At 36.1% G+C, this 18,393-nt stretch overlaps 1 protein-coding gene across 14 annotated transcripts in view; it reads right to left on the reverse strand.

Annotated features, from left to right (window-relative positions):
• ASPH (aspartate beta-hydroxylase) overlaps nt 1–18,393 on the reverse strand; it is a 109,879-nt gene that overhangs the window by 21,957 nt on the left and 69,529 nt on the right. For all 14 annotated transcript variants that reach the window (XM_051770950.1, XM_051771002.1, XM_051770967.1 and 11 more), the window contains 7 exons: nt 16,117–16,202; nt 13,981–14,067; nt 11,921–12,071; nt 10,733–10,869; nt 5,265–5,363; nt 4,497–4,586; nt 918–1,055 (listed from right to left, as the gene is read on the reverse strand). In XM_051770950.1, the coding sequence (XP_051626910.1) occupies nt 918–1,055; nt 4,497–4,586; nt 5,265–5,363; nt 10,733–10,869; nt 11,921–12,071; nt 13,981–14,067; nt 16,117–16,202 (788 nt within the window). The remainder of the gene's footprint in view (nt 1–917; nt 1,056–4,496; nt 4,587–5,264; nt 5,364–10,732; nt 10,870–11,920; nt 12,072–13,980; nt 14,068–16,116; nt 16,203–18,393) is intronic.

Below are 18,393 nucleotides of genomic sequence, written 5' to 3' on the forward strand. Positions count from 1 at the left end.
TTCATTCCTACATATTCCTCAAAAATTAGTTAAATATGGACACATTTCAGATTTTCCCAAAAGCTAGTCCATAAACCTAATTGCTCTTTTGTGTTGCTGAGATTACATTGGAGAATCATATTTTAATCTAAATTTCCCGGCCTTATTTATGCTGCCATCAAAACCACAATAAAGAGCAATCTTTCTCTTTCGTTTTTTTAAAATAAAGTCACCCTTCCATAGTAGGTTTTTTAACATTCTATGTAACAAAGTATAAAGAAACTACCATTCTGAATGAACTTGTTTCTTGCAAATAAACATTTATAGTTTTAAATAATTTCTGCAGAATAATTTTTCTAAACCACATGCCAATTATTAAAACATACAGGGAAAAAAAAGTTCTCGTCTAATTTTTTAGGAATTATTATTAACATTATAATAAATAATAAAAACTAAGCAATTTTGGGAACACAAACTATTTTTAAATAAATAAAAAACCCTTTAAAGAATTTAAATTCTATGTTATTATCTTTAGTTAAATCCATCACTAGAATCTACATTTGTTTCTCATACACAATTAAAAGCTTCCAAAGTCACTATATATGACACAAGGGCTGAAAGACATGGCCTTTTCTGACTAATTAAAAATTCACAGTGGGTGTCCCAGGTATTACCAAAGTTGGCTGTCATTTTCCACTTGAGATGTTACAGTTGTCTACCATGCAAATTTTGTATTTATTAATCATTTCAGCCATCCTGTCACCGTTCTCAAATTTGAAAACGCCTGAGTTCATTTTATAGTATCTCAGTTGTACTCAGTCTGACAGTGGTGTCTGAAACTCATAAGCAGTAGTTCAGACCTTACAGATCAGCATTTACTCTGCTTAATAACTTATAGTTTTAATTTTAATAAAAATGAAAGTACAAAGAAGCTTTACCTTCACCAGCTCTGTATAACCAGTTTCCCTTGCTGTCCACCAAGGCTGAGCTTTCAGTCCCTTGACATTGTAGAGAGAGCGCTGCCAAACTGAAGCAAAGTGACCTCTTTGGTATCCAAGTTCATACCACTTGTATGCCTAAAAGATTGTAGTTGTTAACAACCAAATTCACATCAGCCAAGCTCTTACAGGAAGAATATAACACTTTTTGGCAAGGTAACAGACCGTCTCTTTGGATGTAGGGGTTATTCTTTTAATAAAACGTACTAATGAATACTTTAAGGAAAAAACCACAAACAAACAAAAACCCCCACCAAATAACAAAATAGATCAGTTGGCCAAGGCTGTCCAATCCAACATTAACAAAACAGGATAATCTCACAACCATTCACATAAAATATAGGTCAGTAATTCAGGTCCTGTCCTTGGACTTGGGAGATCCAATTGTTTCTCATCTTGGTCAACCCCTTTTTCTCTGTTTCAATTCTCTACCTGTGAATTAAAGATAACTGTCTCCTGCTGCCAATGGAAATGCTGTGATGATGAAAACACTGCTGACTTTACGGATCTAAACTGTTTCTTAATTATCTAATACCTAAATACACGAGTTTCTTCAAATATTTGTTGCCACACCCAAACCAGTCACATGGCAGAAACCTATGGAGGCTAATACTAGACTTTTGCTTGTATTACTCTCCCTTGACACAACTTGTTTTACCCCTGTATAGCAGCAAAACAAGGCCCTGCAAAAAAAGCAAATGGAATGCTTGGAAAGAAAAGATCTAGCATGAGTAGTACTGTGACAAACCATGTACAGCGAAGGTTATATACAGCTGCCTCTCCTGCCCAGCAGTACTGCTACAGTTGCAATATTTTAGACAACACAAAAAGCCCCAAACAGACCAGAAAACAGAACAGCTAAATAGGGAGATATGAGGATAAGAAGTCCAGAGCAGAGGGACTGAAGCAGACAGCAATCCCCACCTTGAACAGAAACCGGCCAAAAATCTCTTTGAGAATCTGTAAATTTTCTTCAAGCTTTTAAAAAATGTGGTACTCAGATCTTTATAACTCTCTTGAAGTGTGGAGGAAAGTCTGCAACAATGTTGCCTTATAGTATTTATCAGAAGTACAGAAAAGCATTATGGATTAACAGAATAACAGCAGATCATATATAAGGTGTCATCTTTTTTCCCTAGGGAAGCTCAGTAAAATTGTGCATGGGTCAAAAAAATATTATTTGTTACCTGTGGGTAACACACAGTGTATCTTTAAATTTTGATGCGATCTTGGTTAAATCTCTGAAATGGAAGCATTAAGATTTATAACATCTGTTCCCCAAGATGTAAGTTGTAATAGTGGTGGGATATCAATAAATTGTTCACGCTGACTGCCTGCATCCATTTGCAATGTCTGGAGTTAGCCCAAATAATAAGGGGAATGAATTACTTGTTGCGTATGAAAATTGCTGTTCTTCAAGATATATCAGCTATAATCACAATGTATAATACTGTTAATATTTATCTATTAGAAGAATTTTCTATGGAGGCTGCCTTTGGCAGAATGGAGTTGGGCTAGGCTGCCTTGCTCATCTTTTCATTCCTGAGATGCTGTGAGGAACCTTTCTTTTCTCATGCAGGTTTTCACAGTGGAAAGACTAAATAATGACCGCAGTATTATTCAAGAGAGCTACAACAGTGTATCTTCTTCTCCAGGACAGAAATTGTTTGAGATGCACTCGCTTTATATATTCGTTATGAACAGCACTTTGTTCTATAATAACTTCCAGAGTTTTAATTTTTTTTTAAGTCAATTTGGCATTTTAACAAATTTTAGTTGGAAAGGACATACTCAACACTGTTTCCCTAACACTTATCAAGACCATATTCATAATTCCTAATTTAGCTCTAGTAGATGAATATCTACCTTCAACAAACCTTCAGTGATAGCAGTTTCACATGTTCCTTAAATATTGATCTGTTTCCTGGATTAAATCTTGATATTCATCAAGTCTAGTAAGGTCAGTAAGAAAAATTTATCTTAACAATGGACTTTCCACTGATAAACTTAGAAGTCTCCTCTATCCCAAGAAATTCATTTGTCATTAATTAAACTTTTTCTACAGCAGACTTGACCATTAACTCCATAAACATTAACACATTAACACATCTGGGGGTTAGGGATGATGTACATTAATTACATCTGTGTGGTATCTTTAGTCAAACACTACAATGGGATATTCTAGGCTCAACCATTCAACTCAGAGTATCCCAAGGAAAAATACAGGGATTTGAGAAGAGACAGAGTCAGACAGAGAAAGTGTGAAAGCAGACTGTGCATGTGTCTCTAGGTGATCATATGCATGTGTTTCTAAGTAAAATGAGGAAAACTAATTCTCACTTGTAAATAAACATTTAGATCAAAAAAACCCAACTCATTGAAAGAGTATTTCAGAGAAGGTAATCTAGCTTAAAATTCAGATATTGTTACATTTCAATGTTTTAGATCTACTATATGCATTAGGTATTGTAATAAAAGTTCCATGAATTATTAAAAAAAACCCTAACTTGATGAACTGGGCTTGAGAAGGATCACATACATAGGCTTCATCATAGCTCACTTCTCTATAGTTCATACTGGAGAACCACCTATTGACTGGGCCACAATAATCAAGAGGTCAGCATTTTTCACAGTATTTTAGAGATATTAATATTTCAGACATTACTAGATAAGTAATTAAAAAGCAGTGATTTTCATAGCTATTTCTGCTATTCTTTTTAATGCCTATTCTTTTCATGTTTCCCACTTAGGAACCTGAACAGTGGTTTTTTGTTGTTTTTCAATTCATTCCCATAGTAATGTTCATTACTAATAACAGTCTTGAAAAAAGGTCCTTTGCTCCCCTACTATGATGGTAGTGCTAATTCATACATTTAAATTTGGCTTTTAAACAAAATTTGGTTTTCAATAAACAAACTAGAAACTCCTACAGCTTCCAGTGGCATATGTTTGTTTTTCTTGGGCACGTAACAGATATGCTGTACAAATTGATGCTTTTCTGATCTATTTGCTAATTTAATTATTGATCAATTCCATAACTCAGTCCACACATTCAGTCCTCTCAATGTCTTCTTTTATCACATACTCATTGGTCCTCAAGGTCATTTTGGAAAAGAAGAGTTTATAAAATACACTTATACCACAGTATGAGAGTACTTCTATACAGAGGTTTTTTCAACTTTTGTTAAAGTCTTTGTTGTAAGTGGTAGGAGGAGAAAACAGACTCTAAAAATACATTAATTAAAATTTTAAACAAATGTTTAGTCCCTCAGTTCAGGTTGCCCCATGCAAGCTTCAAATCTTCAGGTTAGTTCTAAAGTAAGGGATGATAAGAGATTGTATGTATTGTTATGCCAATGACAGATTTTTTTCTGTTGATCATCTTGACCTCTGCATATTGGACTGTTGTTGCAATAGGACAATAATGTTTTCAACATTAATCCCATCATTAAAGGTTTTTCTGGATACTGTAGACCTGAGAGATTTAGATTTTAAAGCAAGAACGTGCTAAATATGTACCTCTTTGTCTCCCATTCTCTGTAAGGCATCACCCAGATGAAAATAAAAACGTCCATCATCTGTGCCAGGGTCACCCGACTCTAGTCCTTCCTAATAAATAAGTAAAAAAATAAATTAATAAAAATGAAAGGTATAAGTGAAACTTCAATGGGACTTCTAAAAGAGTTCATTTGATTGCTGTAAACAGGCTGTCAATTCTATGCAAGAGACTGGCTATGAAATTAGTTAGAAAATATACTCACCACGGTAACCTAAGCTAAGCTAAATGAATACAATAAGTCAGTAAAAAGTCATTGGGAAATGTTATCAGTTTTCCAAGTCTCATGGCCTATCCCCTCAGTCCCTCCAAGACAGAGGTGTATTCAGAGATGGACATTAGCCCCTGACCCTATAAACAAATACACAAGCATTTTAAAAAGCTGAATTAAGGTTTTATTTTGTAGCATATCTTTTCAAACACTCAGAAGCATATGCAGCAAACCTTCTCTGGATCTTCAAGAACCTTAGATTTGCAACATAATGCCAACCTCAAAACAATTTGAGGTTCAGAGCCATGTAAACCATTAACAAAACAAATACTTGATGTTTAAGGATTGAGGAGTCTCAATGTCCAACCTTGTTCCAGTTCACAGGCAGGGATACAGCAATATAACTCCAATAAGTAGCTTAAACTGTGATTCATAATTAGCATGCTTCTACTTTGACACATCTCATACATCCCAATTCTACTTTTTTCTGGTAAAACATTTACTGTGGGTGATAAAGTACCTGTAGATAGGGGATGCTCTCTGCTATCTTGTTTTCTGCCTTCAGGATGAAGCCATAATGTACTTTGGCAAAGCCATCATTTGGAGCCAGACTTAGAACCTGTTTGAGAACAAATGAATAAAATATACCTGTATGGATCTATGCAAATTAACAAACCTGTGCAAGCACTATTATTTAGTGATGCAATGACATCTGCTACCATTACTGACTCAGGTTATCTCTTGGCTTGTCTGTGCTTTCTTTCCCCCATTCACTTTTGTGCTTCTCCAGACAAATCTCTTACAATTCAAACTTTGAAGTCTCAGAAGTAAAATTATTCCAACAGGAATAATTAATTTTCAGTTGTCCATTCTTTCCCATCCTCTCTCTTGAGATACAGCATGATACATTACAGCATTAAACCCATTCATTAACACTTAAGTTACTTATCCCAGGTTTGACTAATCTGAAGGAAAGCAGCTGCTCTTGAAAATATCTGCAGCACAGTTACAGAAAGCGTAGTATAGAAATATACTCGAAATAGTTTAAAATTAGATGGGTTTCTACTGGTGGCAAACTAGTTTTTGCAAGAGAAAACATACTGTGCTGTGAAGCATAGTGATTACAATTTAAAAAGAAGCTGTAAAGTAACAAAAAGAAGGTGTAAAGTAACACCTGCATCACCCTGGAACACCAAGGACATTCTCAGCACAATGGTAAACTGGAAGCACTCTGGAACAATGTGCACTTCCCCGGCCAAGAGAAAGAAGGTGAGTAGTGACTCAATGTGCTTCCACACTTGGTGTTCATGGATAAATTATTCTTGTAGAGTTGTGTGTTGCGCTCTTTGACCAAGACCAAACACGTTAAATTAAGCTAAAAGACTTTGTACCCTCAACAAGATTCAGATAATATCTGAGTTACAAACTGGCTTAATTTTGCAGAAAAGGAAAACTCATGGGCAAATGTCCAGAGATTGATATTTCATGGGGACTGTGCAAGGGAAAGGTTTGTAAGTACAGGGACAGTTGTTGAAAAGGATCAGTGTATGGGGCAGTGTATGTTTCGGGGAAGGAGGTGTGAAGCTGTCCAGCCTGAGTTCTCAAACATGCACCCCCAACACCAGACCAATGATTTAAGTGCATTTGGTCTGCCTCAGCCAGAGGGGAAAATTAGAGAACGTCTTGATCTACTTTCTAGCTCTGCATTTCTATGATATACACATTCAATATAATTTGTAGCTCTATATGATTATCAATTACACAGTCAAGTTAATCTGTTTTTACACTTCTTCTCTCCTTAAAATAAGGGTGGACAATTTTATCCGGACAGACCCTCAGTGCGAGGATCATCACAAGAGCCCAACAGCCAGTGGAATTACAGAGGCTGATACCCGCTGAATGTCTAGACAGCTGCTAAATACACAACAACGGACAGATGAGCAATTTCTCTTGCCTAAATCCATTTCTTATGTCATGGATAAAATGCCTTCATACATTATAGTTATTTCTCTCTGCCTTTTCCAGTCACTGTCTAACCTCATTTTTCAATCAAAATAATTACAAGCAAAACCATAACAAGTTCTCTGGACCAACTTCTCTCTTTTCTCAAACCTTATTACATACAAAATACATCCAAGCAAAAAAACCAAAATCACAGTAATGTGGGCATAAAATGTTATGAGTTAAAAATAGCATGATTTCAGTTCTTTTGGCAGAAAAGAGTTACTTACTATGAGGGAACAAACAATCTATCTGAAGTCCATAATATGAGAAATTATTAGCAAAAAGTGCCGTAGCAAGGATGAACTTGATCCCTAATATAAGAATACACTACCACCCTACGCATCTTATGCTTTTGTCTTTCAGCATTCTGTGTATGATTATTTTGATTCAAGAATCTGTACCTGCAGGGTGAAATGAAATGACTGACAGAAATATTTATTAGCCATATAATTTTGTTACAGTTTCTTTAACTATAGGATAAAGCTATCTGATTAATTAAGACAGAATAGAATTTTCTGTATTATGGTTCATTTAAACTCTGCCGAGTTGCATTAAGGAATGATCTACATTCAGAGCCCCTAAAGAGAAGCAAAGAGATACAATCAGCAGAAATTACACTGGAAGTATTTAATGTAAATTGTATTACTCTGTTGCTGTTGCTCCATGCAATATTAATTATGTTTAGAAATAAGTTTTACTAAACTGCTCACAGTCCATTAAATATTAATCACGAATATAGATATTAACCTCTGGGGCTATCAATGGCTAATTAGCCAGGGCAGAGTACTGTGTTAATGTGGATATTCTGGTTTTGGTACCTGAAATAGCTCAGAGCTGGCTTATGCATGTCTGTATAATGCTGCACTGAGCCATGCACATGTGCCTCAGCATGGCAGGCAGAATAAGTGCTATTAGCAGAGTAACTGGTCCTAAAAAGTTCTCTTCTGCTGTATTTTTTTATAATCTGTATATCTTTGAAAACAAAAATAGCTCTAAATTCTACCAGGACTACTTTTAATGTTAAGTTTTCTTTGAAAATCAAAATAGCTCTGAATTCTACTAGGACTACCTTTAACATTATGTTTCCATGTCCCTGAGTGTAATGTTCAAAAGAAAATACTTTAACATTAGAGGCAAAACTGAAATCCCCTCCAGTTGGACACCATTTTCTATCTGTGGTTCAGCAAAAACTCTCGCAAACATATTCTAGAAAAGTGTATTTTGGGTAAGTTACATTACACAACACTACAGCTGGAAGAAAAAAAATCTCTTGATCGTAAGCTCAGTGTTTATCTGCATTGTTTCTGTAGCTAAAAGAAGGAACATGTATTAAAGACATTTAAAGTAAGCTGCTAAGATGTAGCAAATTTGGAAAGAAAAATAAGAATTGCATGGAAAAATAAGTAAACTGGCTATTAAAGGTAAAGCAAAAGCAGAAAACTTTCATCCACTAGGATTCCTTTGGCTTCTATTCAATTCCTTGGAGATGATGCAAGCTAGGGTCTGAAATGTTATGTGCTGTGATCCCACGTAGGGAATGGTGCCTCTGAAGGGTCCAGCTGGTTGCACGTGCTCAGTCCATGCTTAACACAGACAGGTAACATTGAATTAAGATGGAAACGTTACAGCAAGAAGCAAAGGTACCTTTTCCCAACTAGCAGATTCCCAGGAAACTTGGAGTTTAAGTTCTCCTGCAAAGCAGAGTGTTTAACCACTTGGGAATTTCCCTGAGCATCAGAAACAGGTACCACATACACAAGAAGTTAGACAATCATGAAGAAAAGAACGAGACCAGAGGGGAATCAGCACAGAGCTGAGACTTTAGTTGAAAAAGGAATATGTTCTCTGGAGGATGTGTCCTTAACTCTGCTCTGTCTTCTTAAGTGCTCATGCTTTCTGCCTTAAAGAACACTTGAATAAAATGTATGAACATCCTTACAGTGGGAAACAGAACTCAGAATTCATAAATATTGGAGGCATCCACTGTGCAGCACTGAGTTCATGCTCCTGTCTGTGCTCTTTTACGTTTTTCTATCAAAAGATTAATTCGTCCTACTCTAGTAAGAAGGATTTAGTCACACTACAGAAGTTTCCCATGCTTTTCAAAAATCATGGGAAGAGCAAGATGTCTCGTGGAGGCCCCCAGAACCACTACTCACAGTTTGCCTGTCTCTCTACTGACTGAGTAGAGAATCTGAGCACCTAAGGTAGGAAAGCCATATGCCCATCACCTTCTAAATATGCATTGCAACAGCTGAGTGAAGTACTGCAGAGCAGACCAGGTAGCCCCTAACAAATCTGCCCAAAATCATGTAATAAGCCTTCAGTAGAACCAAGAATGAAAGCAGGTACACAAGCTTCTACCTGTTTTTTTGGTTCTGTATTATTTCTTAAAATCCTTAGTGTAAATGTATCCTGAGTTACAACAACAAATTTATATTAATGTGTTGGAATTCAGCCTAAGGAATACCCAGAATATGGACAAAACCATATGATTTAAAAAAAAATAATTATTTGCTGTTCTTTTACAAGAGCAGAACACCACTATGAGCTATTCTATTTCAGTGGTTAGTGAACTGCAAAACAGAGTATTTACACTGGATAAGGTCCATAGAAGAATGGAAAACAATATATTAAAAGCACACCAGTTCTTACTTTGCATATCTGTTCTTAATCGGAGCACTATACATCTCTTCTGAAATATATAAAACTCAATATTAAAGTAATTTCATAGCAAACTCATTACCTTCTTCCATGTATAAAAATTCCTGTGATTATTGATATCGAGAAATTCTAACAGTTGTTTGCAGCAAAACACTGAATAACTGCAAAGGAAAATCTTGCCCAAAAGGAACATGTCTTTATTTTCTCAAGTTCCTTGCAGCTTGAGTAGCAGGTTTGGTTAATAAATTCTATCTTTAAATGCTGATATTTCCAGTCCTCTGAGAAACTTTGACAGCAAGACAAAAATTATCAAACAGCCATGCTTTATGGAGGGACCTACAAAATAGCGAAAGTAGCAAAGCAAACATTATTCTGGCAACATCTGAGACTACCAGAGGAGCTCGAGGAAAAAAAATGGTATTACTAGCTTTTGACTCCTGCTTCCAACCACGTGGTTGAACGTCATCCTTCTCTCTGAGAAACTACCAGAGACAAGAATCCCCTCAGACTCCCAGATGTGGGGGATGGACAACTGGGCCTTTATTCTCAGGAGGTGGTACTAACTATGCTGACTCCTCTCCAGCCTACATAACCAGCCAATTACCATATCAGGCCTGTGCTAAACAAGCCCCCGCAATAAGTGTGCCAACACCAACAAGACTCTCTGGTCAGGCGCAGACAGCATGTGCTCTACCAGTGATGTCAGACTCCACATCTGTCAGAGAGTTTCCAGATGTTAACAGGGCTTCTAGATCACAGGAGTAGAGTGGCCCTTCCTGGCAGTGAAGTTTCCCCAGCCAAATAACCATAAGTGTAAGGCAAGAATATAAATCCACTGAATCATCCACACTACAAACATTGTGAAAGAAAAACAGAATTTAAGCAGCCTACAAAAATATGACAAAGCAAAGGTTAAAGATGCTGTTCCTGTAAAGAGACTGGCTTCTGCTTTCCTTGCCTTGCAGAATGGATTTTTTTTTGTACTATGCATTACATATTACACATTACATACAACACACCTACATGTGTTGTCAATATATTCCAAACCTGGTTACCAGAAAGTGTAAGATTTCAAATATTATTAAGCACATGAAACAAATCTGCATTTCTCTGTCAATGAGGAAAAGCTTAGCATAAGAGTACCAGGAAATCTGAATTAAAATTAGAAGATAATTGCACTAGAAAAAAAAATTGTATCTATGTTAACCCTTCAAAACTTCACATGTGAAATGTTTAACAACTAAAAAAGTTAAAATCAATCAATCTTTAGAAAGAATATATGAATGCAAATATTTATACTTTACTGGAATGGAAACTCACCTCCTCATATACTTTCTTAGCATTGCTGTTATCTCCTATCAAGAGGTAACCAACACCAAGGTCATTCTTGAATGAAGTATCACTGGGAAACAGCTGAACTAATTTCTGTAGAGTAACCAGGGAACCCCTCATGCGACCTGATTTGATTGAACAAGACTTAATACTGCAGATATGAGTAACAGTAGCATGATATTTACACAACATCTAAGAAAACACAAATCAGAGCCAAGTGCTCCACTTTCACTAACGATCAAGAAGGAGAAGTTGAAAAAGCTTGTGCAGGTAGAAGCTCATTCAGCTGCCTGGTTGTCACTGAGGTGTAGCAATAGCAGGAATATTTCAGGGAATCATTGCAAGTACATATGATGCAGTGTTATGGTAGCCTCTTGTGGAGAAGCCTTTACAGTGCAGCAGTAACATTATTTAAGCTTTGGTTGCTTTATTGTAAACAGATATCAAAGCACTCAACAAAATTAAGTAAATATATAATAATAAACTTAATCTTAATTAAGAAATTAAATGCACTTCTAGCATTAAGTAATAGTTCTACTCTATTTCCATTATTTATCACGGAAATTTATCATGCTTTATGTGCTTAAAATTAAGTATGTTCCTCAGCTTCCTAGATGAGGTCTTGCAAAGGAACAGGAAGAACAAAATAAGTTGATATTAAAAATCCAACCCATGAGAACAGAACTCTTTTCTGCAAAGTTGATTGTGCCTCATATTCTAATCAGCACTCCTCATACATCACAGAATTGAGATCTAAACCTACAGTCTAAACCGATTTTATCCCCAAGTTCAATTTCATTCTTCTCTGTTTACTGAAAGTTTATTCTCAATATGTTTACTCTGCTTATGCCATTAATTTCCTCTTGATTTTCTTCAGCTTCAGTAGAAAAAGAAGACTTTCTTCTTTTTTTGTTAATAAAAATTTTTGACCACCTCTCATCATATCTTCTCGTAGCATCTACTGCAGCTTTCTACAGGCACTGTTATCATACAGGCAAATTATAGACACTAGTTCCCTAGAAAAATTTTAAATAATTTTTTTCATTAGCATTTAAGACATTAGAGGGATAAGTCCTACCAAAAATTCAATAGAATTGGCATTTTAAGTCCTTAGTAACCTCTTGAAAGTCTTGTTAACATAACTTCCATAATTTTTACACCACCCTCAAAACTTACCAAGGAACTGCTGCCTGTCTGCTTCTCGTTTCAAGCTCAGCTTTATCAGATCTGAAGGGACATTTGGCAGACTAACCACCTCATCATAGGTGTTGATAGCTTGTTGCAGCATCTCATTGCTTCTCATTTTCTCAGCTAAGTCATCTTCAGACTAGAAAGAATCACAAAACCATAATTAGAACACATAATAATCCGTTAGTCTTAAAAATAACCAGGAAGACACATTAGAATTACCATTAGTTCTTGTTACCTAAAACCTGTTTGAAAGCAGAATTACGAGAAAACTTGCACCTAAAACATACATTAACACAGATTTTTGATTAATATTTGTGGAATTCATAATTTCCGCTTTCAAAAATAAATGAGGCAATCTGTTTAATATGGAAGAAATGCTAAGTTTTGCCTATGGAGTATCTGTATAAGAAGCCTCACTCTGGCAGCAAACCACAGATCAAAACACACCAACAAACATTTTTTTCATGTATTCTGACAAATTTATTTACACTCTGTCTTAGAAAATGAATTAGGACTTGCCTTTCCTCTAGCATATATTGATAGAATATCTACCCTACAACTCTTTCAAAACTTAAACAGGCTCATCAAATTCAGAAGCAGATCAAAGGATATATGAGCTCTCTACAGTGAAATTACAGCTTCAGTGAACCCAACAGAATCTATGACTGATTTCACCTGTGGTAAGGCATTTTCATAATCTGCTTCAACAGCTGAAAAAGTAAGATTATGTCTCAAATGCAGAATTTTTAAAGGCTTACTTTAAATTGTTTATATAAATGCATGTATTTTCATGTGTTTAATGCATTCTTCCCAAATACATCTATATTTATTGGCTTATGTCCTTTCTTAAGTCAAATTGTAGAGCATGGCAAGCACTACAGGTGCAGAAGATGTTGTTAGTCTATTTAAATTCACATATGTAGCAAAAGAAACTGCTTCAACTGTGTTTTCTGCATATGCTGTAGCAAGTACATGAAATCTCTTTGCACTTCCGTCTTTTAATTTTTTTCCTTGAGTTGCTTTGAAATTGAGTATGTGAAACACCAAACAGTATGGTTACTCAGCCAAACAGTTCATCAGGCAGCTTTCAGACACCTTCAGAAATCAGTTTTAAACAATAATTATTTTTTCTGACGTACATTCACTAGGAAATTTGACTTTCCTTTTTTCAAAGACAAAGATTTGCTTTGCTGTGCATCAAGTGTTTGTGTGACAGTATTTTGGATATTTAGCATGACTATTATTAACCAACTGAAAACCAATTCAAGTGCCTCATTAATTGTCTAACAGCACAATTCCTTCCTACAACAAGGGCTTCACTTTGTTCATCTTGATTAACATGAGTTCAAGGAGTCATTTTTTACTCCTAGTAGGAGTAAAAAATAGGATTATCCTACTACTTATGAAAATTCAAAGTTTATTCCCTTCTGAGACATCCCAACACAGTTCAAAAGTACTATGAATGCAGAGTTTATTTTATGATGCATTCTGGTTGCTTTTTTTTTTAAGGGGAACACCTGAAACACAACTCTCTTCACGAAGAAAAAAGCTAATTAAGCCTCCTTGCCTAAGAATTCGTGTTCTTTATCCTTTAACACTCTCTACATAAAAACTCCAAATCCTCTTCCCTATTCCCATTAAGCAAAAAGCAGCATTTATCCCAGAGCTGACTGATGTGTGGATTTAACAATTACAGCAAACAGCATGTAACAGCTAAGTTCTGCCTGTTGTTCCTGCACTGGGCCATTAGTTGGGATTTATCTCTTACCATTCACCTGACAGTTCTTATGAGATCTACAGGGTACATCTTATTTTTGTGTTATTTACAATACTTTCCACTAGACTAAAGTTACACAGAAGCTGCCAACGTAATTGGGGAAGGATAACGAATTGAAAGAGATACAATATGACAGATTGCATAGAAAACCTCCATAAATTTACAAATTAATTCTGACTGGGGTTTATAACTCTATTGGTAAAAAAATTGTTTATTTTAGCTTTTTTAACATTTATTGTTTTTTGTTTATTTTTTTATTTTTAAGTACCTGTGCTTTCCCATATCTTGCTCGAGGACTTTGTGGATATCGATTCACTAGTGCTTCAAAGGCCCTTAGAGCTTCTTCAACTTTTCCCTGGAAAGTAGAGATATTTATCAGCAATTCTATCTAATAAAAATGCTGGAGAATGAAGGACCTAATAAGACATTAGTTACCACAGTTGAAAAACAAACATAAAATAAGCAATGCACTCTGAATCACAGTTTTCACTCATACTTTCATTAGGATTGCCTTCTTATTTTAGAGAAATGTATTGTCATTATTTATGAAACAATATTACCTAATTTCCAGGGTTAAAATGAAAAGTTGTTTTATTTTACTCACTTTCCCTTTGTTGACTGGACAAAATGCTGAGATGACAATAACCTGTCTATATAAAAAAGTAAAGATTCTACTGCTAATAACAAAGTCTAAAATGAATATAACAGAGAATAGGAAGAAAGCTCTAGGCATACGTGGAAATTTTCTCTCCACACACCTGTCTTGATGAACAATATTGTAACTACAGATCTTCCAGGGGAAACATTGTAGACTCATCCATAGTATATGCCTGTTTCCTCCAAATCTTTTGCTTAACAGTGTCCCCCAGGAGACCTCACACGTGCTCTGTGTCCCTTCCCTGTCTCACATAAAGTCCAAACGTAACTATGGTATTCTCACGATGGATGTTGAACAGCAAGTATGGATGGAAGTCAAGAAGAACCAGCCACACTGCTAAACAGGTGCTAAGCACTGCTTGGCAATATTTGGCAACAGACCTTGCTGCAGCTTCCAGTTCTTACAGCTTTACATATATGAGTGGGCTATTACACACAACTGCCTTGTTATCTTCAAATATTACACGTCTGATTTATTACTAAATTTATCCTGATTCCTACATGACACACATTTCTATCTGTAACTTACCAAGAGACACAGGCATGAAAAGAGAGTCAGCAACCTGACCCTATAGGCTCAGCAAAAATTTCTGCTATGCCTTTCTCTGATTAACCAATTGCTTAAGTAACAAGAAGCATGAAAATTCCTTTTGGTTTTGTATTCTAACATGTAAAGAAGGCTTCTAGTGATGAACAGCAGTGGCAGCATGAGGTCAGTACTCTCTAATAGCCCTCCAGTCCAATCACAGACCTACCAGAACTCTAGGGCTACATAGATGGTAGTATAAAGTCAAAATGGCATAGTATACTGAAAATCAAGAATAATCCTTCATCTGCAGTGATTAAAATGGTCTTTATTGTACTGTACTGAAAATAGCATATCTCTTTGCTCATCCATCTCAAAGCCAGGGTACAACAAAAACCTGCACTAGGACTGTCAGTGAGGCATGTCAGAGTTTTTACAAGATTTACATCCTAAAGACTTAAGGCATCTCATCTCTAACAGCCACAGTCTTGCTTTGCTATCTCATCTCGCTTCTGGAAAAGGGATCTCGCACCTTTGCGAAGGTATTATTTTCTGAAATACTCAAATAAAAGAACAAAATTGGAACCTATAAAAGGTTCTGAAGAGCTTGCTTTCTGTTGGTTTTTTTTTGTTTGTTTGCTTTCCACAGTCACGTTATTAAATTCAGAACTTCCTGAACTGACTGACTGATGTTAGAAGTCTTGCTGCCACTGGTGAGAAGCAGGAACATCTACTTTGTCCTCTAAGCAACTGTACGGCAGCAGAGACACACAGAGGACACACACAGAATCCTAACAGAAACAACACCTACTTCAAAGATCTGCACCTAACACTCCCAGGGCATATGAACACTTACTGAGAGATCCATATTAATATGCACATATTAAGTTCTCTGTTAAGAGTTGACTTCAGAATTCGAATGGGCAACAGTGATAGGACAGAACTAACCCTGTTCCATGTGATCAATTTAAGCAGAAATTTAAGCTAAATATTTTCAAGGTCAACAGTGAGCAAATATACATGAACAGACATACACTTATGACTTTAAAATTTAAATGAAATACCCAGTAGAAGTTAAATTTGAAGGACAAATACACACTGAATATTTAATTTTAAAAAGTTAATTTCACAAAAAATAATCTAAAAGGCATTCTCCCTTTTTCTAAGTTTTTATCATTTTTGTCCATTGCCTACAGTCCTGAGTAAAACATTCAAACTTACTTTTTTACGTAGTTTTTCTGCAGCATCTAGTTCAGCTTTAATGGTCTTATCAAACTTGTTTAAGAGCTTTGGTTTCTTCTTTTTAGCTAGAAGATTTAAAAAACACACAGTTCATTACTTCTTTTGCATTTTACAGCAATTGTCTGGAGTAACACTTAACTAGGGAATGTGCTGGTAAAGTGCAAGATTTCCAAGTAAGGCAGTTTCAAATTACACTGAAAAGAAACTGATTTCTTACGTACTACAATCAAAAATTCCTATATGGAAAAGTAAACTTCAGTCATTCAAATTGAATGACTTGGCAGTCAAGTTTTAGATAAAGAATTTTTCATCACATAACAGTCAAGGATTTTTTTTTTCCAAATGGTTCAGTTGATGTGGAAGAACAAAGAGAACTGTTATTTTCCCACATTTATATGGTATTATGAAAAACATGATTACCAGGACATATTGTGACTATGTAGGTCTACTTCTTTGCCTAGAGCAATTAGTGAGGCTGCATCTGAAATGCTGTGTCCAGTTCTGGGCTCCTTAGTACAAGAGAGATGTGGAGCTCCCGGAGCAGGTCCAGTGGAGGGCAACAAAGATGATTAAGGGACTGGAGCATCTCTCTTACAAGGAAAGGCTGAGGGACCTGAGCCTGTTCAGCCTTCAGAAGAGACGACTGAGAGGAGATCTCATCAATCAATGTCTACAAGTATCTGAAGGGAGGGTGCAAAGAAGGATGGAGTCAGGCTCTTCTCAGAGGTGCCTAACAACAGGATAAGAGGCAAATGGCAGAAAGTAGTGCACAGGAAGTTCCACCTCAACATGAGGAAGAACTTCTTTACTGTGTGAGTGACCGTGCACTGGAATAGGCTGCCCAGAGAGGTTGTAGAGTGTCCCTCACTGGAGATATTCAAGAACCATCTGGATACAAATCTGTGCAAAGTGCTTTTGGACGACCCTGCTTGAGCAGGGAGGTTGGACCAGATGATCCAGTGTGGTCCCTTCCAACCTCACCCATTCTGTCATTCTGTGATTAGAAGAGTTCACAGAAATCATAGTTACTCAGTAGAGGGGAGTTCTTGTTGAACTCAAGTTCAACACTGAAATGTCAGACCAAGACCTCTAGGTGATCAAGTTTCTACAGCTTAATAAGCTATCACACAGAAGCAGAGCAGCAGCAGCATGTAGCAAACCAGCCTTGAAGTAAATTGTGTAAACTGCATTTAAAGTAAATGGAAGTAAATGGTGTCAATTTAAACAGCTATTTACTTCATAGCACTTCACTCTTAAACAATGTCTATTTGGTTGCATTAAGTATACTTAATGCAATACTTAAACTACTCTTAACTAGTTGTTAAAAAATGCAAATATGTTACTGAAAGGATACGGCAGCAGGTAACTGCTTTTCTCCGCATTTGCTACAACTCAACTTTGATTTTGCATTTCATTAGGAACAAAGGACTCCAACTTTTCTGACACAGGTAGGGGAAATATGTATTGGCTGATACCAGTAACTACTAGTTATACATATATGTAATCAGTAGCACATGTTTTTGCTTTAATGAGGGATTACTGTTTTTCCCCCTCTATGGAGAATAAGTCATTAATAGCATGAAATTATTTCTTTCTTTGTATATGTTTAAACAGGGAATGTTGTAACTGGTACACATAAAGCTAAACTCAAACATCCTACAGTTTAACATCACAAGACTGCTGCAATGCTACAGTAAGTATTTTGGATAACAAGTCATTGTAACTAGTTATGTTTTATTCTGCTTCCCAAGTCCTCAGATGCATTGTTCAGGAATTACAAGAGCCATCACATACTACTGGAAGCTGTGCTCGTGATTCCTTAAACGACACTGTCTCTGAGACTCTGATCCTACATACAGCCTAAGGCAGACAAATCATGTCATCTATGTTAAACCTCAGAAAAGACCAATGCCTTAGTTCATGCTAAACCAATACTAAATCCATCCAATCATGAGAGGATCTCCTAAGTCTGAGCTGCTTCTTTATGGGATGAAAAATAAAACATTCTTGACTACTTTTGGGCTTTTTGGTGTGAAACTTTCACTGTCATATTCAATGTCAAACTCGGACAGCTCTGTGCAGAGAGAGTTTTTCTTATACTACCTTTTTAAACCCTTCTGCAGCATTGGTGTGTATGCACAGCTGAATAGATGCTATTGTTTTTCAGAGGCAGGAGGGAAACAGAATTCAAGCTATCCTACCAAATTCCATTTACTTATTCACAAAAGTCGTATGAAGCTTTAAATCTAAAAATGT

This window comes from Manacus candei, unplaced genomic scaffold (assembly GCF_025592945.1).
Source record: "Manacus candei isolate 608988 ecotype Guabito, Panama unplaced genomic scaffold, ASM2559294v1 h1tg000008l, whole genome shotgun sequence".
NCBI lineage: Eukaryota > Metazoa > Chordata > Aves > Passeriformes > Pipridae > Manacus > Manacus candei.